Here is a 27,996-nt window from a genome sequence, read left to right on the forward strand (position 1 = left end):
GGGGCTGAATGAGACTCCTGGAACGAGGAATGGCATTGTCAAGATGCATTTCCTGAGTTTCTGGATCTGTTCTATATGTCTTTTTCAGCTCAGGAGCAGAGAGTTCAGGGAAAGGGTTAGGGGGAACCAATGGAAACTGCAGCGGCTGTTTCATTTCTCTTTCTTTGTAAATCAATTCTTTTGGAATTATATGAAAAAGCGGGAGATACTTTGAAGCAAATTTGTCTCCCTCCTCCACTTTAAGTGTTAAAAAATTGCCAATTCTATCCCATGCAGGGATAGACTACATCTAGCATGTTAAACTGTGGAGTGTTACGGGACAGCCATGAGATAAAATGTTTCAACTTTTTTCTAGAGATCTTAACATCTGTGGTACTTAAAAATTCTTGCAGTTTGGATTCTGTATTTCGTTGGGGTGAAGATAGCTTTGATCCCATTTTTTGTTGTTAAAAGCTGTTTGCACAAACTCAGTTTAGTTTTTTGGTTTTTGTTGTTGGGGTTTTTTTGTGTTTTTGTTTTTTTTTTTCTTCTTTACACCGCAAAAGGAGCAAAGCCAGGCAGGCTTATCTCAGTTCAACCCCCCCACTCTCTTTCTGCGGTAAGGCACAAACTGCTAAGCCCCGCAGAGGTTCTTGCCGAGCCACTAAAAACATGTGGCCGAGCTGTGGGGGAGTGGGGGAACACCGCTCACCGGCGCCACGATCCGGCCTGCGTGGGGAAGAAACGCTGCCACCCGTCCCCTGCGCCACGGCTCGCCACTCCTATGGCCAGGGGCTGTTTCCCGCCGCAGCTGCCGGCTCCGCGCCTTGCTGCCGCCCAGGCTCTGTGCCTGCCGCTGCTGTTTGTGAGGGGGCTCTTCCCCCCTTTTGTTTGCCACTGCAGGCCACACTCGGCCCCGGCCCCACCGCCCTGCCCGAACACACCGTGGCTCACGGGACCAAAATGCACTGCGCTTCCTGCCTCCGCACTGGGACGGAAACGGGATTAGTGGCAGCGGCAGCCGGCGGTGGCGGGGTGGGGCGCATAGCTCGGCGCGTTTTGCGGCCTCCGGTTCGAAACCCACTGCGTTACTTACTCGTTTACGGTGCAAGAAAATCTCCTCTGCTCTCGATCCGACCTTCTGTCAATTCAAAAGGCTATCGAGTCCTCCCTCGAGACCACAGCAGCCGAAAACAGCATGTGTCTCCCAAGGTAATTGATTACCTATAGGAGTCAATAGACTTGTTTGAACCCCAGTTATGGAATTCCAGTCGCTTGTGGGGAGTTCTAAAACTCCTCACACAGGGCACCAATCTGCTATATTTTCTATATGTTCCCTTCCTCTCTATTGCCATTGTCCGCCCCGCAGTAGTCAGGGAGGCAGGGACAATATTATAGCATGGACCTGAGGTACTATATCGAGGCTCTCTCCATTGCTTAGATGGTATTGCAGCTTTATTCCAGGGATCGTGTGGGGAAAGAGAAAATTGATGACACACTTCTTTTTGAAGACTGGAAGGGGAAGGGTTACATTCTTACAACCCATAAGGAAAACTGTGAAGGAAGAGATAAGGAGGGTGGAGCTAACATTCTACATTTCAGAGGTACATCTTGGGTTATACCATTTTTCTAAATGCATTACAACAAGGTTGCACTTTTGAAGATATTCACAGGAAGAATTAAGTGTCTCAATAAGCTTCTAAAAATGTGAAACCAAGGGTCTGATATTCCTGAATACATTCACTTGCCGAGTGTCACTGAAGACAAGAGTTTAAAAAGTCTCAGAAATATAAACAAAGAACAGAATTAGAAATAGATCAAATGTTTTGGTCAGGCCTGTTATTTAAGATCTAAGAGCAAATTCCCCTGTTTCTTAATGCCACAAAGAATAAACTCTATGAAAAAACAGTACTTTTTGTTTTGAGACCATGAAAAATCAGTACTGATATAATTTTCTATAGCTCAGTTAAAGGTTCATATGTTTAAAACCAATAGTTTAGTGGATGAAATAAGTGACTTTCACTAACAAACAGCTGTCATACAAAAGCTTACTTATTCCCCGCAGCTGTAGTTATCAGGAGATGTAGAGAAATAGATCTGCCCTGGGAGAATGAAAGGAATGGAAGAAGCACAGGGCCAATTACTCTAGCTTTGGTCAATGCATACTGAGGCCATGGCATTCACTGAATATGATGAAATGTACTACATGGTATATGGTGAAGTAAAAATAATAGTCAATGTCTATGCTCAATGTGATGATTTGGAAACCCCAGAAATTGCAAAAAAGATCAGTGTACAGAAATTCAAGGTCAAATTAGCAGATGAGCTGTGTTTAAAAAGATGTAATAATTAACAATAGATTGTAATAATAATAATAACAATAACAATAATAATAATAATAATAATAATAGAATGCTTAATTAAGGAGAGTGCATAAGTGTATTTTTGGTCATCTGAGTTCCACTGGTTTTGCACAGAATACTGGTTTAGAATAATTAATGTTATGTCTATATATGCTGTCTAACAAGACTTTTGTTACAGCCATTTCATTGAGAAGATGAGGAAAGCACTCTGCATGTCAGTCACTGTGTGGCCTTGGTAGATGCCATACATGGCTAAAAAAACATGTCTTTGCATATGAAAAAAATGCATTTTCTAGAAAAGCATATTAAGATTCACTGGATAACTAACTCATATTTCTTCTTGCTGACATTGGGATAAGGCAGTGTTAAAGATTACTTCATCTTAAAGTAAATTTAGGAAGCTGTAACTTAGTAGCAGTGCTGGCCAGAAAACAATTTTACACAAAAAATTATATCTGTTTCAAAAAACCCTGCAACATTAGCTTTTCATGAAGAAGCTGAGTGTGGAAAAAGTAATCAAAGTACTGAGGTACTTTAAGAATGTATGCTGGCTGATTTTTTAATTTTTCTTGCTGGCTCTTATTCCTTGTGTTTGATTAAAATATTCATTGGACCAGAGAGAAAATGAAACACTAATTGTCTTTGTTTGGATCTAGGAAGCCACTGGAGCAGATAATGACAGAAAATACTTCACTAAAAATATACTTATTTTTCCAATTAATAGTTTAGCAGCAACTCCACTCAAATAGAAACATGAAATTACCAACTGTGATAATTGAAAAATTACTTAAATATTAATAATAGAAAGTCTGACCAGAAAATTTTAAGTTTTGATTGAAAAACCATTGTTAGCAACAATGACATGGAGAACAGCCACATGTATTATGTTTAATATTGTTTCATTTCTGATGTTATATATATGCACATGGATATCTGGTTATTTGCTGAAGTAAAGTTCTGATTATTTAATTTTCATATATGCTATTATATTAATGCAGTCTCACATTCAGGGAGCTTAACAATTCAGGCATGCAAATGCAATCAAAATCTCCATTTGATTTTTAAGAGACAGAGGGAGTTCTGTTAAGGATTTTAAACTGGCAAAACCTGTTTATCACATTATAATTTTCTCTAATTAATACTGTGAGAAATCTCAGCTATAAAAATCTTTACCATACACTGAGTCACACTTCAACTGGTGAAAAATTCTTCTCTTGCCCAAGCAAACATTAGAGAAAATCAGTTCCAATGTGTTCCTTGAAACTGAGCACTGATTGATGATTGTAAGTGAAGATAAACATAGAAGAAGCTGAAAATAAACATAGAAGATGAAGATAAGCATAGAAGTAATTTTGTTGAACTGTGGAATATGATGTATTTGCCTAAATGGCCAACAGAGAGGTGAATTTCAGTAAATTGTATTGCATATATTTTATATACTTTTATATATATATATATATATATAAAATAAGTATATATATATAAGTATATATATATGTTAAGACTGAAAAGGAGAATTAAATCTCATTCTTTTAAAGATGGAACATGGGACACGAGGAACTGAGCCTATGGAATGAGTCTACATTGCAGGCTGTGAGACAATTCAGCCAGCCCTGAGGTGCATGAAAATAACAATGGAAAACAAAAATCATATAAAAATCTTTATTCATCACACACAGAAACTTTGTCCAACCAGAGACACATGGTGTCCCTGCCCAAACACAGTTCCTAAAGAAACTGAAAGCTGCTGGAGGCTGGAGACACATTCTTTGGTTGTGGGGGGAACAGTTCTCTATGTAAAATAGAGGTACCTATCCCTCTCAGGGCTGTGGCCTGTGGCAGGCAGGTGCTGGGAACAGAAGTGTCTGACTTTAGTGGAAGAAATCTTTTGAATAGGTTTGAATAGGTGATATTGGTACCCCTGCACCTACTGACCTGATGCCCCTGCTGTCACTGGGATTTATCTTCTTGACCATTGTAAACAGACGTACAGGGTAAGACACTCTCCTTCTTTATCAGTGATGAAGAAAGATGGGGACAACTGATTTCATGATCAGAATCCAATTTTACTGTGGGCAACATAAGCTTATATACCATTCTAGGAAAATTAGTAATTTTTTACTACAATGGTTGAGTTAAACATCATGCAAACGTACAAACATACATGCATATTTCAACATTGATTCAATCTTCTCCCTGTCACCAGGCTTGATTCAATCTTCTTGCAATCTTCGAAGTTCTGTTTGTTCTTGCCAAGGTATCCTGATTATCAGATCTCTTATGCTAATCAAGGTACTTTCTGGTACCAAGGTACTTTCTGATTTCATCATACTTCCTGTTCCCTCTAAGTGATGCAGAGAAAGGGTATCTCAGATACAACCCTTTGAAACCTGAGACAAACAAAATAAAGCTAAAATATGTTAAAACTGCAAAAGAGTCCACTGCACATACTAGGAAAAATGCACAGGCATCATTGAAGAATCTCCTTTTTGTTATGGGTTGGGTTTTTTTTAGTGAAATCTTTTAAAATTTGTCTTTTCTTGCTTTTCCACATACACTTTAATTCTATATTCAAAGTTCTCTTTTTGGCATTATATTGCACTGGTACTGGCACATAATGTAATATACACATATTACATACACACACGCACACACACACGCAAATTGCGAAGTCAAAGCAATCAAAATGCCAGAAAATACGGGTTTGGGTCTTTGGAATAGATGATATATCTTCTGCCTACATATGCTCAGGAAGACACAGTTACCATCACTGAGAGACCAAGTAGTTTGTCAAAGCAGTATTAAATCAATTGAGGGTCTGGCAGGGAAATTCCAAAATCAGCTGATTGTCTCAGAAAATACCAGGTTGTGTCCAAAATGTGTGTGCTTTACACCTGTTTGTCCTATTCAGAAGAACCTTGCAGAGTGGTGGTTAACAATTGCCTTTGGTCATTGACTTCTTCAGTTAAAATTCCCTGACTTTAGACTGTTCTGCTTGTGATAGCCCAAAATCCCAGTTTAGGTGATTTTAATTAAAATATGACAAATATTCCACTAGATATGGATTGCTTAATAATGTATTGCTCTATTTCGTAGTATTATTACTCATGCCAACCATTTATTTCTCACTCTATTCAATCCATGATATTTGTCTTCTCTGACAGACCAAATAAAAACTTGAATACAGAATAGAAAATAGATTTCCTGTTAACTTCTCTTGGATTTATTGATTCTCTATTACCAATTGTGTGACAGTGGTTTTTCATCCTTTTCAGAGACACAGGTAATAATGACAGAATTTATTCTACTACAGATATTTCCAATCACAAAAAAAGGGAACTGTGTCTTGTTAAGGACTTTTGGGCTAGGTTCTTTTTCCCTTTGAACTGAAGATTGACTAGAGGGAGGCTGTTTTTTCTTGTTCAGTCTCTGTAGTTTATTCTTTTCTTATCAGCATTACAAGGTACAAGGAGCTATGTGCACTATGATGGAAAAGGGGTAAAATGGCTAACAAAGATCTTCTTCAAGGTCTTTTATATGTCCATTTACCCAATTAACAGATGCCAACTAAATTATTTTCCTTAGTGACCCAATGACCCAACAGCTGTGTGCTGCACTGCGGCATTTTTTACCCAATCACTTACTACAACCCAAAAACCCCTAGGAGAAGAACATGAAGAAGAAAGAAGGACAAGAGACAACACCCTAAATTCTCCATCTTGTCTCCTGTTCTCTAAACTACTTTTTCACCCAGTGATTTAAGAAACTTTCTAATCTACATACTTACACTTTTTCTATCTAACATTTGTTTTCATGTATCAATATGAAAACATGCTCATGAATTTCATGCTATATGAAATTCAGTGTTTCTTTGGATCCTAGAACTAAGTATTAGAAACAAGGGCACACACTCTGTATCTCAGACTCCAACAGAACTGTGGCATCACTTAACCTGGAGATAAAAAGAGAGCTATCAAAAATTTCGTATCTGTAGAGAAGACAGGTAGGCATTACATACCCATTTATTGCATCCAAAATAATGATGGATGAGTATCAAATTAATTTTCAGGAGCATGGCAAAGGTTCTTTAGAGGAAACCAGTCATTTCTGCATTGTTAATACTTTGGTAAAATTGTCAGCTTCTCCTCAAAGTTATGAGGGGAAGAAATTCACACTGTTACAACCTGAAAGTAAGTTTTCTGTTTGATGTCCCAAATTTTTGTGAGAAACAGAAGTGGAGATGATGGTTTATATTGTTACAGATTTTGTCTTTCTGTAAGTTACCTCTATTCCTACAGAGGAGCAAGCTGCTCAAAAGTGCGAATAACCCAAATGTTACTTCTCAAACAATACAATACTGAACTTGATATTTTTCTATGTCTACTTGAGATTATGGCACTTAGTGGGAAGGACATCTGTGATCTTCCGTAGTTAGAACAAATTCAAGGGCAGGAGATTGAAAAAGCAATAAAATAAAAAAGCAAAATCTTGGTGCTGAAAAACAAATATTTGTTGTAAATTACAACAAGGGAGTCCTTTATAGTGCTTTTAAACTCCACTTGTCCTATTTTAGCCAATGGTTGAAAACAGCAGTAAGAATAAGAATTTGAAATAAGTGGGCCTAGCCCACATACCTTTCTTACATACTAGGTATATGTGAGCCTCTTAGACAAATGCTGAATCGGATCCACTGAAAGGAAAGGAAGAAGTGGGACTTATACCTGGGGGACTTTTCTCCTCTCCATGTTCAGCAAAAAGGTCAGCAAGGTGCTCTTATGACCGTGCTCAAATAGCAATGGATATATGTATTGTGAGGACATACGTTTGAACAAAGATGAAAGGAACATCCAAGAAGCTACTAAAGTCAAAACTGCCATTCCAAAGAATTCTAACCTCAGCATACACAAATATTTTTTGAAGAATTGTGGCCAAAGTTTTATCTCAGAGATTCAGTCTTGAAGTAGTGGCCTAAAATCTTTAAAATAGTAGTAAGTTAAAAACACTCCTGAGTAAAAATGATACAACACTGGTTTATGAACTCTTGAAGAAGAACAAAAAAACTTTTTAAAGTGTTCGTCTCCAAACCTGTGTTTGAAATGGAGTTTAGAAGGTTGTTGAGCATGAAGCTATCTCTGGGCCTCTGTATTAAAGGATAAAAAACACTGACTAAACAAAAGGTTTTTGAATACTACATGTAGACAGCTCCAGATACAGTATCAGAAAGTTAGTCATCATCCCTGGAGCATGCAGTTGAAGTGACAAGTTCAAATTTGATTACAGTGGTGTTCTTGGTGCAAAGCAAATTTGTGTAGTAGGTTAAAATTCCAAATATGTTTATCTAAACTTCCTTAGAGGGGTGAAGAGTGAGTCGCTGGAAGGAACAAATGAAAACTGAAAAAACATAGGAAATTTTAAGTAAGGTTTAGTTACAGACTGAATAGTTTGGTTTCATTTCTTGGGTATTTAAAAGATATGCATATTAGTATAGGTGAAGTAATTTAAAAAATAAGACTTGATGCTGGAAAGAAAAATTTCAGGAGTGCATTTGTCTATGTAATATACTTTTGTGTTTGCATGTGTGCACAAAAAAGCCATCAACTTTGTAAATTAATTAAAGTTAATTTGGAATCAAGGGTATAGAAATAATTAATAATAAATAATAATAAATAAATAAATTCATGAGCTCTGTATCAACCCTGAAACTCACAGACTACAACAGTCTGATGTAATCAATCCTAGTTGCAAGGTAAATTTTTATATAAATTACAGAGAGACAGTAAGAAACATGCTGATTGTAATGGTTCCTTGTTTTTCAACAGAAGGCATGAAGCTCAGTTAAAGAGACCAAACTAGTGGCCCAAATGGCTAATGAGACAAGTTGGCATCACTGAAAAACTTCTCCAGCCTGCCTTGTCAGTAGAAATGCACACACTCCAAGACTGAGTCCTTTGCTCCTATCATAGGACAGTTTTTTCCAGTGATGTGCCACCCATTCATTATGCACAGGAATGAGGTTATAGGACCCAAGCAAGTGCTCAGAACTGGAAGCTCATGTGAAGAGGGCATGTGGCATCTTCTCAAATTGTTAGTTTTGATTACTGCTGATGGAATTCCAGATGCGAGACTTGAATTTGTGCTGAGAGAACCCTAAACATCTTCCTGAACTCATAACTTAGGATAAGCAGCACTCTAGCTACCTGCCTGTCCTCTGGATTCTTGTAGGCTTTCAGCAAGAGAAAGATCAAAGACTGTGGGTATGAAACTGTTCTTAGTCCTGAAATTGCCCCACCTCCTTCTGCATTTCTAACTTAGAACTCTACATGCCCAGTGGAACTGTCCAGATGTGATTATTTTCTCAGTTCTCTCAGGAGGCTGGGAAGAAACCAGGAAGATTCTCAGATATTTTATTTTGTCTGTGGGAGAGCCATGTCCCAAAATACAATAACATAATTAATTAATTCCAGTACTCTTGGGCCTGCAAAACACTTGGAATGTTTGCCATTGAAAATGTGACCATTCATAAATACATGGATCTTGTCAACATCAAGAAGGAAAGTAAAGTGAAATAGACACTATATTTCGCTGAGTTTTAAAGAATATACATTGTTACATTCTAAGATAAAGTGTAAATGTTATTTTGAAACCTGTTATTGAAAAGTGTAACATACAGATTTCTGCTAAAGAACATTAGGTTTTCCAAGAGCTTGTTTAAAAATTATTCGTAATATTCAGATTCCACTGTTATGCTTTCTGTCATCTGTAATGCATTCCCATCTCTCCATATGATTTACAGTATTTAACTGAGGAAATCTATGGCTATTGTCTTTGAGGGTTACTGAGATCTAATAGCACCTAGTTATAATTGCATTTTACAGGAAAATTTCTTGAGGTTTAATTTCCAGTGTACTGCTAAATAAAATTAGATACTTAGCTCTGCTTTAAAGACTTAATCTGAGAGTAAATAAAAGAAAAACCAAAAAAACAAAAACAAAAACGACCCCCACTGCTTTATATACTCTCTTATATGTAGACACTTTGAAAATTGCATTAATTAGGCAAAGCTGATAATATAAATGCATTTTAGCACCTGGACTTTCATTATTCTTTTTTCCCACTTGCTCACCCTGGGACATAGGAGCCAAATCATCAGTAAGTGAAGTCTTTGTGTGCTTGGTTTTGCAAGCTTGAATTTTCACACTGTAGGCAGATGGAAGTCTTGGAAATACTGGTGTGCAATACAAGTAGATATCCTATCTATTTTGAAACTTGACCACATAAGGAAGTGAAAGAATAGGTGGCACAGAATGGAATTCATGATATTGCTTATAACAAGAAACATGAAATAAGAGCCCTTGGATACAGTTATTAGCACCTGTCATCTTGTGGGTCTCTGAAAGTGGATCTGTTGCCTGTTAGATCTATTAATCATTGAAAACTGCTTTAGGCACAGTTACTAAAAGAGAAATATTAATATCCAGCAATTAAACTGATATGGAGACTTGTCAGCTTCATGCTCAACAAGTATTCTTGTAAGATCATAGACTTCAGAGCAGTAAGTTATTTTGCATGATAACTATTCAATATACAGTAGGAATTGTCTACTAGGGGTCTTGGAATTCTGAGTTATGCCCTCAGTCTCTCGAGTCCCTACAAAAGTGACTTGGTCTCATATTTTCACTGGAGGTCACAAAACAGCATTCTGCAAAGACAGCCAGACTAGGTCTGCTTAGCTGGTCTGTACAGAGTAATCTGTCAACTTCTGCACCACCACCATTTTGGATTTTTTTTTTTTTGCCTGCTTCTGCAATGATGTTGAGTTCATTCCTTTTCTACTTATTTAGGAACTTGTTCACATAGTCACAATACAAAATCTCTCATTTCATAAGTGATTTCCCTGGCAAAGAAATTAATTTTTGTGGTATATGTCACTAATCCACTTAATTAAATTCAGCAAGATGGAATCCCATGGTGGTTCAAAATCATCAAAACTTATAGCACCGTCTTACCTCAAACTCATGTCTGTAGGGACTGATCAGGAACCTGATTTATCTGAGCAGTGATTCTCTTCGGTTTTTTTCTTGTGGAGGTTTTCCTGTGGTGAGGGTTTTCTTGTTTTTGTGTTGGGTTTTTTAAAACCATGATATTTCTATGATCTATTTTTGTGAACAAATAGTCTGGCTGACAGATAGCCAATTGTTGGGGGTTAGTTGTCCTTCTTTTAGTTCTGGCTCACTTGTGGAATTTTTACCCATTAGTTGTGGGGAAAACCTGACTGCTGGTACTTGGTGGGTGCTCAAGAAACAGAAAGAGTTTGGCTCAGGGGCCCAGGGGATAGGTGGGGAAGGAAAAAGGGAGGGTGGGGACAGTTTGGCTGGTTTCTTCAGCTTCAGAGAAGGACACTTTTTCAGAGCTGTTGCTGCAGAGGGAACTTCGCCATCACCCAGACCGAGCTGCTGCTTCTTCTCCTTCTTCCCTCTTCGTTGGTGGCCTCACACTCCCTGCCTTGCTGGGACGTGTGGCAGTGCCAGCCACTGCCGCGGAGCTGCTGATACACCTCAGTCACCGGCCCGGGATCTCAACTCATCCCTGTTGTTCCAGCCGACTGTTCCTCAGAGCCCTGCAGGAGCACCAGGACTGCCTGCCCGAGGGAGTTTGTGAAACAAAGCCTCTCCTCCATCCTCTCCCGTCTCAGCCGAGAAGGCTGTCACGGGCTTCCTGGTTCTGTTTTGTTGTTAGCACTGTAGTTATTGTTTGTGTGCCTTGTTATACATACTAGTAAAGAACTGTTATTCCTATCCCCAGATCTCTGCCTGAAAGCCCCTTAATTTCAGAACTATAATAATTCAGAGGGAGGGGAGTCTACATTCCAAGGAAGTCCAAGGGAGGCTCCTGCCCTCCCTACCAGACACCGGTCTTCCAAAACCTAGACAACAAATCAGCTAAGTCAGTCTCTCAAGGTACCTAAAATACATGGAAGTAAAGGATGCCATTTCATGTAGAGATTATTTAATGGAAAATGAACTACCTTCTGTAAGTTTCTCATTGATGAACCTCCGCAGAGAAAGTCATGCCTAAAGGACTTAGTGCTAACATTGGCTGTGTTTGAGCTCAGAAATAATACTTCCTTAAGGTAATGACAGCCTAGATGTGGGAAATGGAAAAATGGAAAATTCTACAGATGCTGAAGGGTTCAATCTGCAACCTTGGAAAGAGCTTGAGTTAATGTAATGATGAAAGTACACAGACATTGGGTAGAGAAATTATAAACTTATGTCTCTATAGTTATAAGTAAGAATATGTCTTAAGTAAGTAAGAAATTATATTAAGTAAAATAGTTTGAGGTTTGAGCTGTAATAATGTGATTTATAGAGTAAGCTAAGGATCTAGAAACTGTCATGAATAAAATCTCAAGAAATCCACCCTGGTTAGAATACTGTGTTTAATTATGTACAGTTAATGTTCTTATCCCATTTGTAAACCTTGTTTGTTGTACCCCTTGTTTACTCTGATTGTTATTAATAATGTTAATTACTTAGCAGTTTTTGAAGTGTTTTAAGAGTTCTTATGAGACATTCCTCTATCCCTTTCCCTGTCTTCCCTGCCACACTGTAACAAAAGCAACCCCTTAAGGAGCTATGCCATGTAACAAAGCAACCCCCTAAGGAGCTATGCCACAGAACAAAGCAACTCTCATGGGAGCTATGCCACACTGGAACAAAGCAACTCCCAGGGAGCTGTGCAACCAAATAATATGCAAACTAAGGCATGCAAGACACCAAAGCAACGAGCTAACAAAAGAATAAAAGGACAAAGAAACATATTCTAGCAAGCTATGATGAAAGATCATCTTCCTGCATCACCTAAGCCTGCTTAGAAACCATCTTTCTGCATCACCATGACCTAAAGAGGACTGTGGAAAGGACTGACCACCCTAGACAATGTGCCAGAATGACAGGCCTCCTGGTTACTTCCACGAGGACGGAAGCCCCAGCTCTGCAGAGTGTGCTGCAAAGCTGAATTGTGCCTCCTCCTTGGAGCTGCCAGTATGGGAGCAGCCGTGGTGCAAGTGACCCCTCGGGCCCCCACCCCAAGAGCTGAATCCTAAGAAAGGCATAAAACAGGAGTCTGTCTCATAGCCAATTTCTTTCAGAAACTATAACAGAGGTGTTGCTCTATTAGGACCGGCTGGGTAGATTCGACACAGACTCTCATGGAGTCAGAACAGGAGAATTTTTCTAGTTTATTACTTCAGAATTGTTTTATAGACTGATCCGTGGAAAGTACAGAAAGGAAACTCTCATTGGTCATCAAATCACTACATCACCATCATTGGTCAGTGGTGCACAACACCCTCTGACTTTCTCTTGCAAAGAAAACAAGGGACAGACAAACAGCACCTGGCATGGCTGTTTTCTGTCTCTGAGGATTGTTTTCAAATCCTCCCATGAATTTCCCAGGCTAGCTCTCAGGCAGGACCGAGCCACGTGGCCTGCAATAACCACAGGCACTCTGGTTCAGATTTAGCATCCATACAGAGGTGTGTGTATGAGTACGTTACCTGTCAGCTTATCCTCTAAGAAACAGCAGTGTAGCAAAATTAAGGAAAAGTGATAGGTTAATAAGTAGAAACAAAGTTTGTGTCAACTGTCTATTGGACCAAAATGTTATAAATTGCTGTGTGGAGAAGAAACCCATGACTGCCTTGAGCTATGGCTGACTTGTTGCTCCTCTAGAGCAACAACTTCAGACTGATATCTCATCTGACTTAACTGAGCAATAAATCTTCTCAAAGCATGTGTGATAGATTGGCATTTAAGAAAACAAAGAGAAACACCTAAGGAAGTTAAAACTGCTGGAGGCTGATAAGAGTTTTCCTCCTAGCCAACAGCTGGCCATTTCTAAGAATTGACAGCAGTTTTAACCATTGAAAAGTGAGATCAACCTGTGAACACCACCTTAAAACCTAAGCCTGGGAATTTCTTTGTCACTTGGTTTCCTGGCTGTGAAAGGTAACTGAGCTTTAGCTGGCTTCCCGTCCCCTGCCCAGGCCATGTGGCCCAGGCAGGGGCTGGGCTAGGGCTGCCATGGCTCCCGGCCGGGAGATGGGGGCCTGCGAGGCTTGCCCTGGGCTCTGGCCAGGCCAGGCTGGTCTCTGGCTTGGCTGCAGTTTTTTGCTGTGACTGAATTCACCAGAGACTGTCAAGTAAAGAAGGAAAACAAACCTCTTGACCTGTGGCGGGCTGAGACAGTGACCACACTCTCCAGAGCAGCCATGAAGAATCTTAAATTGCAGACACCTCCAGTTGCTGCTCCAGCAGAGATCACAGAACCATCTACAAAGCCTAGGCAAGATTTTAACCCTTTCATTACCCAGATGAGACTTGCAGATTAATCCTTCTTTCCAGAGAGAGAAGGAGAGAGTAATCAACATGTAAAGAGACTTTATAAACTATCAGAGACAGTAAAGAAAAGAATTAAGCTTCAGAAAAGGTAGAGAATAAGGAGATGCTTTATAAGCTGAAATATTTTTCTGTTAAAGCTATGGAGATGAACAACAGTGTTCTGAAAAAAACTCCTTTAATTCATGACAGAGTATATAGGGAGGAATGGAGTGTTCAAAGTGTGGATTTTGAGCAAAAGGTGGAATAATTATGATACAGTGAGGTGCTGGAACAGAGTGCGGAGAAGTAATAGTTGAAGATTTGGGGCCGCTTAAGAGGCAAAGAGAAAATTTCTGTTTCCAGGAAAGCTCACAGAGACAGATGAAGAGAACTTTTGCCTTAGAATAACTCATCCTTAAAAATGACATCCCTAGACTCATTGACCCATAACACACCTCAGAGTGATGTGAAATGGGAGGAGTGAATCTGATGGCAGATTTTTCCGGGCAGCTGGCATCAGAAAAATAGAAAGCTATAACAGAAATAATTTTCTTGTGAGAAACTCCATAGATTAGCAGAAGAAGACTTCTGTTTTTCTACAAAGGCTGATGAAAAGACTCTTGCAGGAATTGGGACTGTTTTAACCACCAAAGTTCCAAAGCTTTTGTCTCTATGTTGTCATGTGAACAAGGGAATGGTTGGGTAGTGGGGGATAAAGGGGTTTTCTGGAAGTTTCTTCTGGTGTTCTTATTCTTGTAGTTTTGTTAATAAACTTTAGTTATTCCTTTTAAGTGTTAAGCCTGTTTTGCTCTTGCTCTAATCCATATCTCACAGCAAGAAATAAGTAAGTTTTCTAGTAATTTTTTTTAGTTACTACTTTAAAACCACGACAGCATGGTGGTCCCATCCCTACTTTTTCATCTCGACACCTAGATATTAGCAATAACTAAGTTTTTTTAATGGAGCTGGTAGTTTCAGAGCAGAAATCTAGTTTAGGTGATAGAGGGGCATAGATAGTGCTGCTGGTCAGTTGTATACAAATAAAATTTAGGAAAAAACCTGATTTTCTGATAGATATGTGAGGGATCTGTAATAGGTCTGTGTTGGAAAAAGGGGTTGCTAGCCTTGAGACAGCATATTGCATTCTTTAAGAGGTTGAAAAATAGTAAACGTATGCTATAAATATATTTAGTTAACAGTTATTCAAAACTAACAGAAAATTTAATCTCTTTTCCTCTCAATTTACTTTAACAATAGAATCCAAGAAGACTTTAATTTTTCCTGAATGAAGAAATTTAATTACATGTATTGTCTTCCTGTCATCAATTTCTTGCCATGAATTGGGCTGAGAAAGGTAACACACACCCTTGAGGACTAGGATATTTGTACAGCCCCTTTGTTCTGGAAGGATCCTGTCAAAAAATCGACTCAGCAGTAGAATATGGTCACAGCTATGCTGTAGAATACATTCTGCTACCAGAAAGCTGAACACGGCCTCTAAGTGTTCCTGCTTTAGCATTATTGTCTGGAAAAATAAACAGGTATTGAACTTTTAGTGTTTTAAACCATAGACTTCTGACAGACAATAAGAAAGAGGGTCAAGTCAGCAGAGAAAAGACATACATGCAGTCCTGTATTAACTGTACATCATCGGATTTGTGGAGTTCAGTATTTACAGTACTCTGACTGACTGATTACTTACAGACCGTGCTGATTGGCAACAATACACAAAGCACCTTCTAGGGCATAGGAATCTATATCTATCTATCTATCTATCTATCTATCTATCTATCTATCTATCTATCTATCTATCTATTCTCCTGCTGCTTTAGGATTAAAAATAGGTCTAGTCCACCAACAGCTTTGAAGAAATTAAATAACCCTGTAGTTTGGCTGGTATGAAGCACCTGGAAAGTAGCCCTGATGACAGCCCTGATGAGAGTACTTGCAACATAGTCTTAGTGCTAGAATATATATAAAAGATAACATAATAAGAGCTGCAAAGATAATTCACACACATACATAAACCAGAATTTAAGTGGTTCTTGTTAAGAGAACAAACTCTTTTTAGAGAGCACTTCATTTAATTTATCATCAGTGTATGTCATTTCCTAGGGATTCAGAAAGTAGACTTCTACTGTTATTTTATCTATCAAGAAAGGTGATCATACCTCTCACTTAGAATCTCCTGAAATGAGTTCAAATTAACATCTTATTACAGCAAATGACAATTGAACCAGAAATCCAGGTGTAAACCTGAATAAGCAGGGTGTTCATGAACCTGAGAATTCGTCAAATCTTGCCTGGCATAATCATAGAGAAAAAAAACAGAATGAGAAGATCCCAAGGTGAGCCAGCAGTCACAGTCAACATCCTGTGGCTCAGTGTTGCACCAAAAACTGATAACATAAATGTATAGATAGCAGGGATTTTTGGAACTAGAATGTGATAAAGCATCTGTGTAAAAGCAAATGAGTAACCAGAGTATGGGGACTTTATTTTGAAAGACAGAAGATTTATTAGCATAGGACTGGTTTTGTTTACAAATTTAGGAACCACCAAAGTTTTGTCTCTCAGCTGATTGGTTTATATCAGTTGGGGGAAAATTATAATATGATATAGTTTAATATAAAGTCTGTTTCTACTGTGGGACATTATAGAGTCATAAAGTGTTTTGGGGTTGAAGGGACTTTTAAATGCTCAGTCCCCTGCAATGATCAGTGACATCTTTCAACTGTCTCAGGCTGCTCATATGCCTGTCCAACATGACCTTGATTATTTCAGGGATGAAGCATCTACCATTTCTCTGGGACACCACTTCCAGAGTTTCATCGTCTTCATTGTAAACAATTTTCTTTGTTATATTGTTTTTGTTATATGTACTCTGAATCACCCCTCTTCCAGTTTAAATCTTGTTCCATTGCTACAGGCAGCTGGCCCCATCTTATAAAGTACCTATAAGCATTGAAAAGAGGAAAAAAGGTCTCCCCAGAATATATGCTTTACCTTTATGTTTCTATTGACCCAGTAAAATATGAAGAGTTAGAGAAATCTAGTGTGTCCCATTAAATTTTGCAGGTACGAGTACCTGGAGATCAAGACTTTGCAAAACCCATTAAATCAGTGCAACCCGTTCTTCAAGGCTGCTACTCTGGACAATCCTGCTGATCTAGTAAGATTTTGGTTGTGCAATGCAACAAGTGACAACTGTTCGCCAACAGACTCCTCTGAGCAGGCTGATAATGGTCATGCTCTACTCCTCCTCATGTTACCAGGAATCACCATGGATATAGGAACTGATTTCCACCAGTCCCTGTCCTGCTGGCCATGTGACAAGAAACTGAACATTAATCATGCAAAGGCTTATGTCAATTCATAGAAAAGGACTGATATTGTCACTGAATCATAGAATCTTTTGGGTTGTCATGTGATGAAACATGCAAGCAATCCCTGTATTATTATCAGATGTTCTCCTGTATGAATTCAAATATATCGTATTTTTTTGTCATGTTTTCCTATCATCTTTGGATCTTTTGGAGGAAAAAAAAAACCAAACCAAACATTTTTCCTCTTCTGTATTCAATGTGTTGCTGCTATCTAATCAGCCTGAGATTACTTCCTCTGATCCACTTCCTCACTCATGCATCTGAGTCTTGTTTGCTTGCTTACTTCTGCAGCTGCAAGTATCAAAGAGTCTTTTCCAATGTAAAGCATAGCTATGGAAATGGGGGGGAGGCATATGCTACTTGTAGTCAGTCACTCCTGCATAAATTGTAGCAATGCAATGCAGGTTCTTAGCATTGAGGGAAGTGGATACAGTCCTTATATTTTTGCTCAAATCCATCATTTACCTAACTTCCAGGACTACAAAGTAACAGTGAACATGGATTAAGCTTTTGAGGGAGGAATAACAAATTGCATAAATATAGCATGGGAAAGAGCCACTGAAGTAAACTGTAACAAGGAATATTCAAGATGGAAAAACAACTTGAGATGACCACAACAGTGAACCAGCTGGTGTAGATAGCACAAGAACATCTCCATCATTGGAGGACAGATTTTCCTTGAGAAGAGGTTAGGGAGATAGTCTTTAGGAGTGACCTAGATTTAGCTGTTGAGCTGTTATGAGGAACAGGGTAGACTAGATCTCTTGAGATTCCTTCCAGTCCTGTGATCCTCTAATCCTTCCTTTCTTAGAATTTAGTAATTTATAAAATCATTACTATTGCTTAGTTGACCTTGGAAGTGTCCTTCCACATGTGTTTGTTCACACATGGGCTGGTCACATACATCCCTGTAGCAATTATAAGAGTAACTGTACTTGTAATAGCCTCAAGGGAAGATTGACTGTAGCTTGTGCAAGTAGATGTTAGCAAACTGGCTGAGACTCCAGCCCATTCTCCTGTCCTCCAAAGCTTTTATTTTGATGTATTATAATGTGTTTTATAATAATCCATTACTCTCATGCTCTAAACCAGGAGCTTCACCCCAGTCCCCTCCTTGATGTGTTACAATACAATTCAAAAGAAAGGATTAAACAGATACTGTCTGATCCAAAAACTCAAGGAAGCAAGACATAACAAGACCTCTCTCGACCATTTTTAATCAGTCTTGGGAATACAGAGAGGTCCCTACTGACTAGAAACTGGCAAACATTGTCCCAGTGTTGGGGGTCAAGAAGGGCAAGCAGGAGGACCACAGAAACTACAGGCCTGTAGTCTCACATCAGTGCCTGCTAAAGTTTTGCAGGAGATTATTCTGCAAGGTCTTGAAAACACCTGAGAGACAATGCAGTCATTGGTCACAGCCAGCACAGCTTCATGAGAGGAAAGTCTTGCTTATCAAAACACATTTTTATTTTATAACAAGATAACCAGTTTAGTTGCTCAAGGAAAGACAGTTGATGTAATCTTTTGGGATTTCAGTAAAACTTTCAATACTCTCTCACAGGATTCTTCTGGACAAAATGTCAAGCATTTAGTTGGACACAGGCATCATGCAATGGGTGAACAACTGGCACACTGGTCAGGCAAAAAGGGTTACAGTGAATGGGGTGACATCAGACTGGCTGCCTGTCACTGGTGGGACTCCATCCTTGGTCCTGTGCTCTTCAATATCTTCATAAATTACTTGGGTGCAGGACTGGAAGGGATACTGAGCGAGTTTGCAGATGATACAAATCTGGGAGGAGCTGTTGACTCCCTGGAAGGCAGGGAGGCTCTGCAGAGAGACCTGCAAAAATTAGAGGGCTGAGCAATCACCAAACATGTGAAGTTCAACACGGGAAAGTGCCAGATTCTGTGCCTAGCATGGGACAGCCCTGGACGTAGATACAGACTAGGGAATGGGATGCTGGAAAGCAGCACTGTGGAAAGACACCTGGGGGTCCTGGTAGATGGCACGTTGAACATGAGTCAGCAGTGCCCTGGCAGCCAGGAGGACCAAACATGTCCTGGGGGGCATCAGGCACAGCATCACAGAAGGGCAAGGTAGGAGATTGTCCTGCTGTGCTCTGTGGCAGTCTCACCTCAAGTCCTGTGTGCATTTCTGCATGCCACAATATAAAAAAGGCATTAAACTATTGAAGAATGTCCAGAGGAAGGCAACAAAGATGGCGAAGAGCAAAGCCATATGAGCAACAGCTGGGAGCACTTGGTCTGTTCAGCCTGGATGAGACTGAGGGGGGACGTTATTGCAGTCACAACTTCCTCATGAGGGGAAGAGGAGGGGCAGACACTTATCTCTTCTCTGTGGCACAGTGACAGAATCTAAGGAAATGGCCTGAAGTTGTATCAGGAGAGGTTTAAGTTGAATATTAGAAAAACATTCTTCACCCAGAGGGTGGTTGTGCCCTGGAACAGGCTTCCCAGGGAAGTGGTCACAGCACCAAGTCTGAGCGAGTTCAAGAAGCATTTATACAATGCTCTCAGGATCATGGTGTGACTCTGAGGATAGCATTGTGTAGTGCTAGGAGCTGGACTCAATGATCCCTTAGGATCCCTTCCAAATCAGGTTGTTCTGTGATTCTGTGAAATAAGGCATAAGTAGCAGCTATTTATGGCCACAATTGAAATCATCAAGTTTTTTGGTTTTTTGCTTTCTGCTATTGGAACTACAAAAAGTCTGTAACAGTTTCTTTTTCCTTTAGTATTTAGTCTTGTGTTTATTTGTCCTTTTGTATTTCCCAGTTCTCCGCATTTTTGCTTCTTGGCATGTCTAGACATGCCTCAGCATTAACACATCTGAACAGTTTAGAATGTAACTAACACAAAAACTACTGTTCCTCTAAAATCTTAGGACTTGCTAAAGTAGATGCAGTCTGAGATTTGTTAATACGCAAGAGAGAAGGTTTCTTGCAGTGAATTTTTTTTTCTTTCTGTAGGTACAGGAGGAGACACAAAACCTCTCCCTTCATCCTTTTTATATATAATTTACTTTTTTCAGGTTTTCAGAGCAAGGGTGGGAGACCTAGATCCATTTTTTTCCTGTACATAGCATGGTGTTGAAGGGATTCTACTGCTCATTGTATGCCCCCTAAAAGAAGCCTGAGGCATTAGTCAGAGCTGACTGGAAAACAACCCTTGCTGAAACTATCTCATTTTGCAGAAACATTCCAAATTTCTTGGCCAAAATAATGAAATCTCTAACATTCAGTACTCATGGGAAAAGATGACCTGGTCTCTAGTCTGTGTTTCATTTGCAGTATTTTATTCTGTGAAAGGTTGTAAATTACCTCTATTAAAAGGCCTGAAACCGACTATTTTTTTTCCCATTGAGTTTCCTAAATACGTGATACAAGATGTTCCTGTTGTCTCTGGATTAACAGGAGTTCAATGTGTACATGATGAACCAGTGTGGATGCTAAATTCACGAAGCAAGCAGGCAACAGAGCCTGTGTGAAACTAAGTCACACAGGCTTCTCACTCTGGCCTGAGCGTAAGAAAGTATCCAAACAGTCCTTGGTAAAGGACAACAATCTTAGCCGGTGTTGTTTAGGAAACAGTCAAGGGGTGGTGTTCCAAATAACCAATGATGGTGATGTGTAACTTTAATGTCCAGAGAGTTTGACCTCTTGGACCTTCTTGAACATGTCTATAAAAGAAGATCAAGAACAATAAACTTTACTCTCTTGGACAATGCAGTTAGGAGAGTCATGACGTGCTTCTCGCTGTTCCTAATGTACTGCAACAACTGGTGGACCCCAATGTGACATTCGTTGCAGCTACGAGCTGAAGGACATTAGAGTCTCCCTCCTCTTCCTTTGAGAGGTAAGGAATTTTTCCCCATGTTCTCCTGGAGAGCTACAGGTCTGAGTGACCCCGGGCAGGAGGCCCTGCCAGTGACCGGGCCTGGAACAGCAATCTCAACAAAACTAGAGCTCAAAAATCCCGGGATAAGCCACTGTGTTTGTGTACTGTATTTACAGGCTGTCGAGATAACAGTTTTCCTGCAGAAGGAAACTGTGATAAATGTAACCTTGGATAAAAATTTGTGAAAGAATAAATAAGTATATACTGTATTTGTAACAATGTAAAAATTATATAAAATATAGTGTGGCCGAAGAATTTCCCCCAAACCCAGCAGTAACTACCCATTCAGGTGGTAACGACCCTAAGCGACGTTCATCAGCCTGAAAGAAAGAGCAGGACACAAACAATTAAGCTAAACAAAGAAAGGAGCCAGGCCGAGATGCCCATCGACTCCACACCGCACCTGGGCACCCCTCCCTGCAAACCCCGACTGAAGATGCAATCAGGCCAAACAATAAGAAGAGCCCAGCCGAGATATCCATCGACTCCGCACCTGACCTGGACACTTCACTCTGAGAGTCCAACCGAAGATACAATCAAGAAGCACTCAGAACCTTTCACATGCGAACAGACTCTGCCCAGTCGTCTATTGATTCAGTTCCACAGTTCCAGGAAATTCATTCAACCAGCCATCTAAACTCTTTGTTGAACAGTAACTGCTCGGAGTTTTGGCCTCAGGACACAAAATCCCTATAAAAACCCCGGACAGTCTACCCTCCTTCGTGGATTTGGGTAAATCTGTACCTCTGGGTATAGACGTCTCCCTGTCCACCCAGCGCTGCGCTGATTTATTGTGGTTTTTTTCTCTCGTTGTTTGTGATTGAAACTGTTTTATAAGAAATCACTTTTTATATTAACCCTATTTTGCCATTGCATTTATAACAGATTGGTGCCGTGACTCAGATCGGAGAAACTGCGGGGAATCTCGCTGCCCAGGACGCTACCCCCGCTGATTTTGGCAGCCTGGTGAGTTGAGAACCCCCATAGCTTGTTCCGACGTCCGAACCAAATTTAGGCTGAGATAAAACCACAATAAAAATGAAAAGGATCCGGATCAGAGAGCTCGGGAAGGCACGGCGCCTTCGGGAAGCCGCGGCTTGTTTTGCTCGTAAAACGTCTGTTGTGCACAAAGACATCCATGCAGGAATATAGCTGTAAGTACTGCTGGTTGAGTGGGTGATCGGGCGAGTGTGTGAGACGTGATCTGACCATGGGGCGAGCGTGGACTTCAAGGCCGCGTTTCCATCCTCCCACGAGGGAATTGGCCAGCCGTGAAGGAAGCGATCCTGAGTGAAAGCTTTTTTTCTCGACACACACTTGTAAAAACCTGAGGCCAAAGGGTGTCTTGGGGGACTGATCGCAAGGAACTAAAAGGGGAAGGATACGTCCTGTCGAGCTCGGGAACTGGTAAACCCTTTTAGTTAATGGACCCAGGTAGAGGTCCGGAAGAGGATCAAAAGTACCGATTACAAGAGACCTCAGCTCAGCTCGCTGAAGGGTGAGTATTGGCAAAATTTTGATTTCTAGAGTAAGTACACAACGCAGAAACTGATACCGACTCACGGAGAAGTCGAAGACAGGTAAGAAATTATATATTTGCGAAGTATGGGGCAGAAAAAGAGTAAGCTTCAAAGAAGAAGCACAGGGAAAAATTCCTCCGATCAGGGGGAGGGATCACCAGACATCCCACTGGAAAGTCCCTTGGGGTGGATGCTAAAACACTGGGAAGATTGTCCCTAGAGGAAGGGGAAATCCAAGGCAAAATTGATACATTATTGTATGGAGGTTTGGGGAGGACAGGAGTTGAGAAGTCACCTCACTTGGCCAGTGTTAGGCACATTCAAAAAATGGACGTGTAATAAATTATTCTCCTATGTGGAGAACAAAGTCCCCTCAGATCCCGAGGAGAAGGAATATGCTAAACTCTGGTTAAATGCCAGAGTAGGGCTATTCCCAATGAAACAAAAAGAAAAACGTGAGTCGAGAGCTGAATCCTGGGAACCCCTCGACCACTTACCACCCCCATATCATGGACCGGCTGGGCCTTCCTCTGCAGATCAAGTGGTGCCTTCAGCACCCTTGGGCCCCCAAGACCAACCCACTGAGATGCATGTGTCTCAAGTGGGAGACTCGGTGCCGGCAGCGATGCCGGCAGCCCTTCCCCTTTCCCCACCTGCAAACACTGTAGCCACAGTAGCCTCTTCGGAGGTTTTTCCTGCACAAAGCTGGGGATCACCCTATCCGTCCTTGCCGGTCCAGCCGCCACAACCAGGACCCTCCCATATAACGGAGGGGATCCCTCCCGTCAACTGGGTGGCGGCGGAGTTCCCACAATTGATAACGGGGAGGCAACCCACAATCACCAACTCCCCTCCTGCAAGTAGAACCCATTTGAAAGCGAGAATGGTGGATAATGAATGGGGAGAGAGTGAAGAGGGGCACCGGTTGTTCCCTCTTAGGGAAGTACCGACGGCCCCGGGAGTGATCGGTTTTGTGAATGTACCCCTTAACAACGGAGACGTAAGGGCATTTAAGAAAGAGATGGGGTGGTTGTTGGATGATCCTTTTGGTGTGGCTGAGAGGTTAGACGAATTTTTAGAGAGTAGTATTTATACCTTTGACGATCTTATGGCAATCCTAAGATCATTGTTTAATCAGGAGGAAAGAGAGATGATTAAACATGCTGGTATCAGAGACTGGGACAGACGCAATCCACAGGGGACGCCAGGTAGCCAGAAATGGCCTAGCGTAAGCCCGAGCTGGAATGCACAGACGGAGGAAGGCAGACGGAACATGATAGATTTGAGGAGCATAATTGTACAAGGTATAAGAGAAGCGGTCCCTAGGGGCCAGAATATTAGCAAAGTTTTTGGAGAGTGTCAAGGGAAAGAGGAACCACTCACTGAATGGATCGAGAGATTACGGCGAAGTTTACAGATTTATTCTGGGACTGACCCGAACTCTCCTGTGGGGGAGGTTCTGTTAAAAACACAATTCGTTGCTAAATCTTGGGAAGACATTAGGAGAAAATTAGAAAAGATCGAGGGGTGGCAAGATAAAAGCCTCCAGGAGCTCCTAAGGGAAGCTCAAAAAGTATACATGAGGAGAGAAGATGAGAAGCAGAAATTGCAGGCTAAGGTTTTAGTAACTGCAGTGAAAGAGGTCCAGAAACAAGAGCAGATACAGGGTAAGTTTAAAACACTACCCGGAAAAGGTCGAGGTTCTCACCGCGCAGCCCCGACCCCACGGAAAGGACCCCCTGAATGCTACTACTGTAAACAGGTAGGACAACTTCAGCGGAATTGTAGACAAAGAATAAAAGACGAGAAAATTTTTCAGGAGGATTAGGGGTGTCGGGAGCTCTTTAATTTGGGGACCGGAACATCCAAAGAGCCCTTGATAAAATTAAAAGTGGGCCCCCAACGACAGGAGGTAAGTTTTCTTGTGGATACTGGGGCAGAGAGAAGTACCCTGCAGAAATTGCCGTACGGATGTGTGGCTAGCAGAGAAAAAGTTTTTGTAATTGGTGCAAAGGGAGACCCCTTTGAAGTGCCTGTAATAAAAGATGTGGAAATAGAATCTGAAAATAAAATTTGCTTAGGGAATTTACTATTAGTGGAAGAAACAGATTACAATTTGTTAGGAAGGGACATGATTGTCGCTTTAAGAATTAATATCATGATTAAAAATTCTGAATTGGTGGTGAAAATATTTAAGTTGACTCCTAAGGATGAGGAGGAAATAAACCCTGAAGTATGGCATTCAAAGGGAGAGGTAGGAAAGCTAGATATCAAACCTATCAAAATAGAAATCGAGAACTCTGAGGACCCTATAAGGGTTAAACAATATCCCATCCCGATGGAGGGGAGAAGGGGGTTGAAACAAATAATTGATGACCTCCTAAAAGGAGGTACTTTAGAGCCTTGCATGTCTCAACATAACACCCCCATCCTGGCTGTAAGAAAGGCGGATGGCAGTTTCCGATTGGTCCAGGACCTAAGAGCGGTAAACGCTAGGACCCAGACTAGGTTCCCAGTGGTGGCCAACCCCTATACCTTGCTAAATAGACTCTCACCTGAAGATGTGTGGTACAGTGTGACTGATTTGAAAGATGCTTTTTGGACTTGCCCTCTGGATGAAAGGAGTAGAAATTATTTTGCATTTCAGTGGGAGGACCCAGATACAAACCGGAAGCAACAGCTAAGGTGGACGGTCCTCCCCCAGGGGTTTGTGGAGTCACCGAACCTTTTCGGGCAAGCTTTAGAACAGTTGCTAACCCAATTTATTCTTGAGGACAGGACAAAGCTTTTGCAGTATGTAGATGACTTGCTAATAGCTGGACCGACTGAAGAGAGCGTGAGAAAAAGCACTATTGCCTTGTTGAACTTTCTAGGAAAGAAGGGTTTGAAAGTCTCAAAATCCAAGCTGCAATTCACAGAGCCCGAAATAAAATACCTCGGACATTGGATATCTCAAAGAAAAAAAAAAAAAATTGGACCCAGAGAGGGTGGCAGGCATCCTTGCATTGCCTGCACCAAAAACAAAAAGGCAAATTAGACAAATTCTAGGGCTCTTGGGATATTGCAGGCAGTGGATTGAGGGTTTCAGTGAAAAAGTGAAGTTTTTGTATGAAAGATTAAACACTGACAAGCTGAAGTGGACTGAACAGGATGAGTCTAATTTCCAGAAATTCAAAACTGTTCTTATGACTGCCCCTGTACTAACTCTACCAGATACGAATAAAGAATTCCAGTTGTTTGTGGATGTGAGTGGACAAACAGCACAGGGAGTCCTAACTCAGGAATGGGCAGGCAAAAGGAAGCCTATAGGGTTTCTTTCAAAAATCTTAGATCCTGTTAGTCGGGGTTGGCCTACGTGTTTACAGGCAATTGTAGCAGTGGCTCTGTTAGTGGGAGAAGCGAAGAAAATAACTTTTGGGGCTCCCCTGGTAGTTTACACTCCCCACGATGTGAGAAACATACTGCAGCAAAAAGCAGGGAAGTGGCTGACTGATTCCAGGCTTCTAAAATATGAAGCCATCTTAATCAGCTCACCTGGTTTGGAATTGAAAACCACTTCTGCACAAAATCCTGCTCAGTTTCTATTCGGTGAACCTCTAGAGAAATTAGTACATGATTGTTCTGAGATCGTGGAGCTGCAGACCAGAATAAGACCAGACTTAGAGGATCAGGAGTTAGAAGGGGGAGAGAATGGATCTTCGAAAATTATTGAGGGAAAAAGAAAATCAGGATATGCGATAATAAATGGTGCATCCGGGGAGGTTGTAGAATCTGGTCCTTTGAAAGCAAGCTGGTCTGCACAAGCTTGTGAGCTCTATGCTCTCCTGAGAGCCGACCTAATTCATGGGGAAATAATCCGACAGATTCTAGAGGCTGTCCGAGAACCAAAAGAAATATCAGTTGTCCATGTAAAAGGACACCAGACGGCGTTGCAGTTTCAAACCCGAGGTAACAACCTAGCCGATAAAGAGGCAAAACGAGCAGCTCTGCTCACCGTAAGCATTCCCGAGGTGACTCCGGAGGAATCGCCTGAAATCCCCGTGCTCCCTTCAGAGAGGGAGATTGGGGAATTCAAGAAAATAGGGGGAGTCGTGAAACAGGGGAAAATGGTGGTTACCTGATGGGAGAGAACTAATCCCGAAGGAAGCGGCAAGGAGAGTATTACAAAGACTACACAAACAGACCCAGTGGGGAACTCGGGCACTGGCCGATCAGTTCCTGAAATTTTTCGGGTGCAAGGGGATTTTTGAAATTGCCAAGCAAGAGGTACAGGGGGTGTGTGGTTTGCCAAAAAGTGAATAGATCCAGTTCCAAACAAACTGTTTGGGGAGGGCGTCCTCTCTCATACAGACCATTTGAGAGGATCCAGGTGGACTTCACCGAATTACCAAAAATCGGTAGATATAAATTTTTATTAGTAATAGTTGACAAACTGACGCACTGGGTGGAAGCCTTTCCCAAGGCAAGGGCTACAGCCCAAACAGTATCAAAAATTCTATTAGAAGAGATCATCCCTAGGTATGGGATAGTAGATTGTATTGATTCGGATCAAGGAACTCATTTCACTTCAAAAATTATAAAACAAATTTCAGAGGCTCTGGGTATTAGGTGGCAATACCACACTCCCTGGCATCCTCAGAGTTCAGGGCAGGTGGAAAGAATGAACCAAACACTGAAATCCCAATTGTCTAAACTCATGATAGAGACGAAAATGTCCTGGATTAAGTGTCTCCCCCTTGCTCTGCTAAATATTAGAACTATGCCCCATTCTGAAACGGGTCTGTCCCCTTTTGAAATGTTGTATGGGATGCCATACAAACATGGAATGCCAGTAGGACACCCTCAAGTGGAGGATGTGCAAATACAACCATATCTCATTGCTATCAACAAAAATTTACAGGAATTGCGAAAATGAGGACTGATCCCCCAAAGCACCACCCTAGGATTCGCTATACACCAGATATAGCCTGGGGATAAAGTCCTCGTCAAAGCTTGGAAGGAGCTTCCCCTCACCCCCCATTGGGAAGGACCTTTCCTTGTTCTCCTGACCACAGACACAGCTGTCCAGACCGCAGAAAGAGGCTGGAACACACTCATCTCGAGTAAAAAAAGTAAAGGAATACGACACCTCCGAGTGGAAAGTCACCACCCCTCCGGGAGAACTGAAAATTATGCTTCAGCATCACCACAAATGACCAGTGACGACCAGATAAGTTGTATCAACCCTGAATGTGATTGTTTTCCGTTTATACATTTTAAGTGCGCTTATTGTAAACAGATTTGGGTAACCCACTGTTGGGGGGGGTACAAGCCTAAGGGATTGTGTACAAAGTGTCTAGAAAAAGAACAGGATTTGACTAGCCGTCTCTTAATACTTGCCACCAGGGCGGAGTTGTTGGAACTCGACTCTCCTGAGTGGTTCCTACTTTTTCAAAAAGGGATA

The 27,996-nt window shown here is 41.0% G+C and overlaps 1 protein-coding gene across 4 annotated transcripts; it reads left to right on the forward strand.

Annotated features, from left to right (window-relative positions):
• The first annotated feature begins 327 nt into the window (after positions 1–327).
• LOC148185115 (uncharacterized) lies at positions 328–27,996 on the forward strand. Of its 4 annotated transcripts, XM_088063262.1 has the most exons (3): positions 328–1,191; positions 21,919–21,999; positions 27,454–27,996. In XM_088063262.1, the coding sequence occupies exons 1-3, from the start codon at positions 652–654 to the stop codon at positions 27,466–27,468; spliced, it is 636 nt and encodes a 211-aa protein (XP_087919388.1). In that variant the 5' UTR covers positions 328–651; the 3' UTR covers positions 27,469–27,996. The 4 variants fall into 4 exon arrangements, 3 of the variants coding, with proteins under 3 accessions (XP_087919388.1, XP_087919392.1, XP_087919397.1); XR_015773965.1 differs by lacking the exons at positions 21,919–21,999; positions 27,454–27,996 and adding an exon at positions 10,751–11,761; XM_088063266.1 differs by lacking the exons at positions 21,919–21,999; positions 27,454–27,996 and adding an exon at positions 16,802–17,104.

The sequence above is a fragment of the Pseudopodoces humilis genome, chromosome 1 (assembly GCF_049639895.1).
Source record: "Pseudopodoces humilis isolate 2021_Gansu_Grassland_sample_001 chromosome 1, ASM4963989v1, whole genome shotgun sequence".
In the NCBI taxonomy this organism is placed as follows: Eukaryota; Metazoa; Chordata; class Aves; order Passeriformes; family Paridae; genus Pseudopodoces; species Pseudopodoces humilis.

What these genes read in the sequence shown, in the direction of transcription:
- LOC148185115 (XM_088063262.1), top strand. Translation starts at nt 652, where the DNA reads ATGTGGCCGAGCTGTGGGGGAGTGGGGGAACACCGCTCACCGGCGCCA. An exon ending in AACAGCATGTGTCTCCCAAG is followed by an intron (nt 1,192 to 21,918) that starts GTAATTGATTAC and finishes CATTTATAACAG; the next exon opens with ATTGGTGCCGTGACTCAGAT.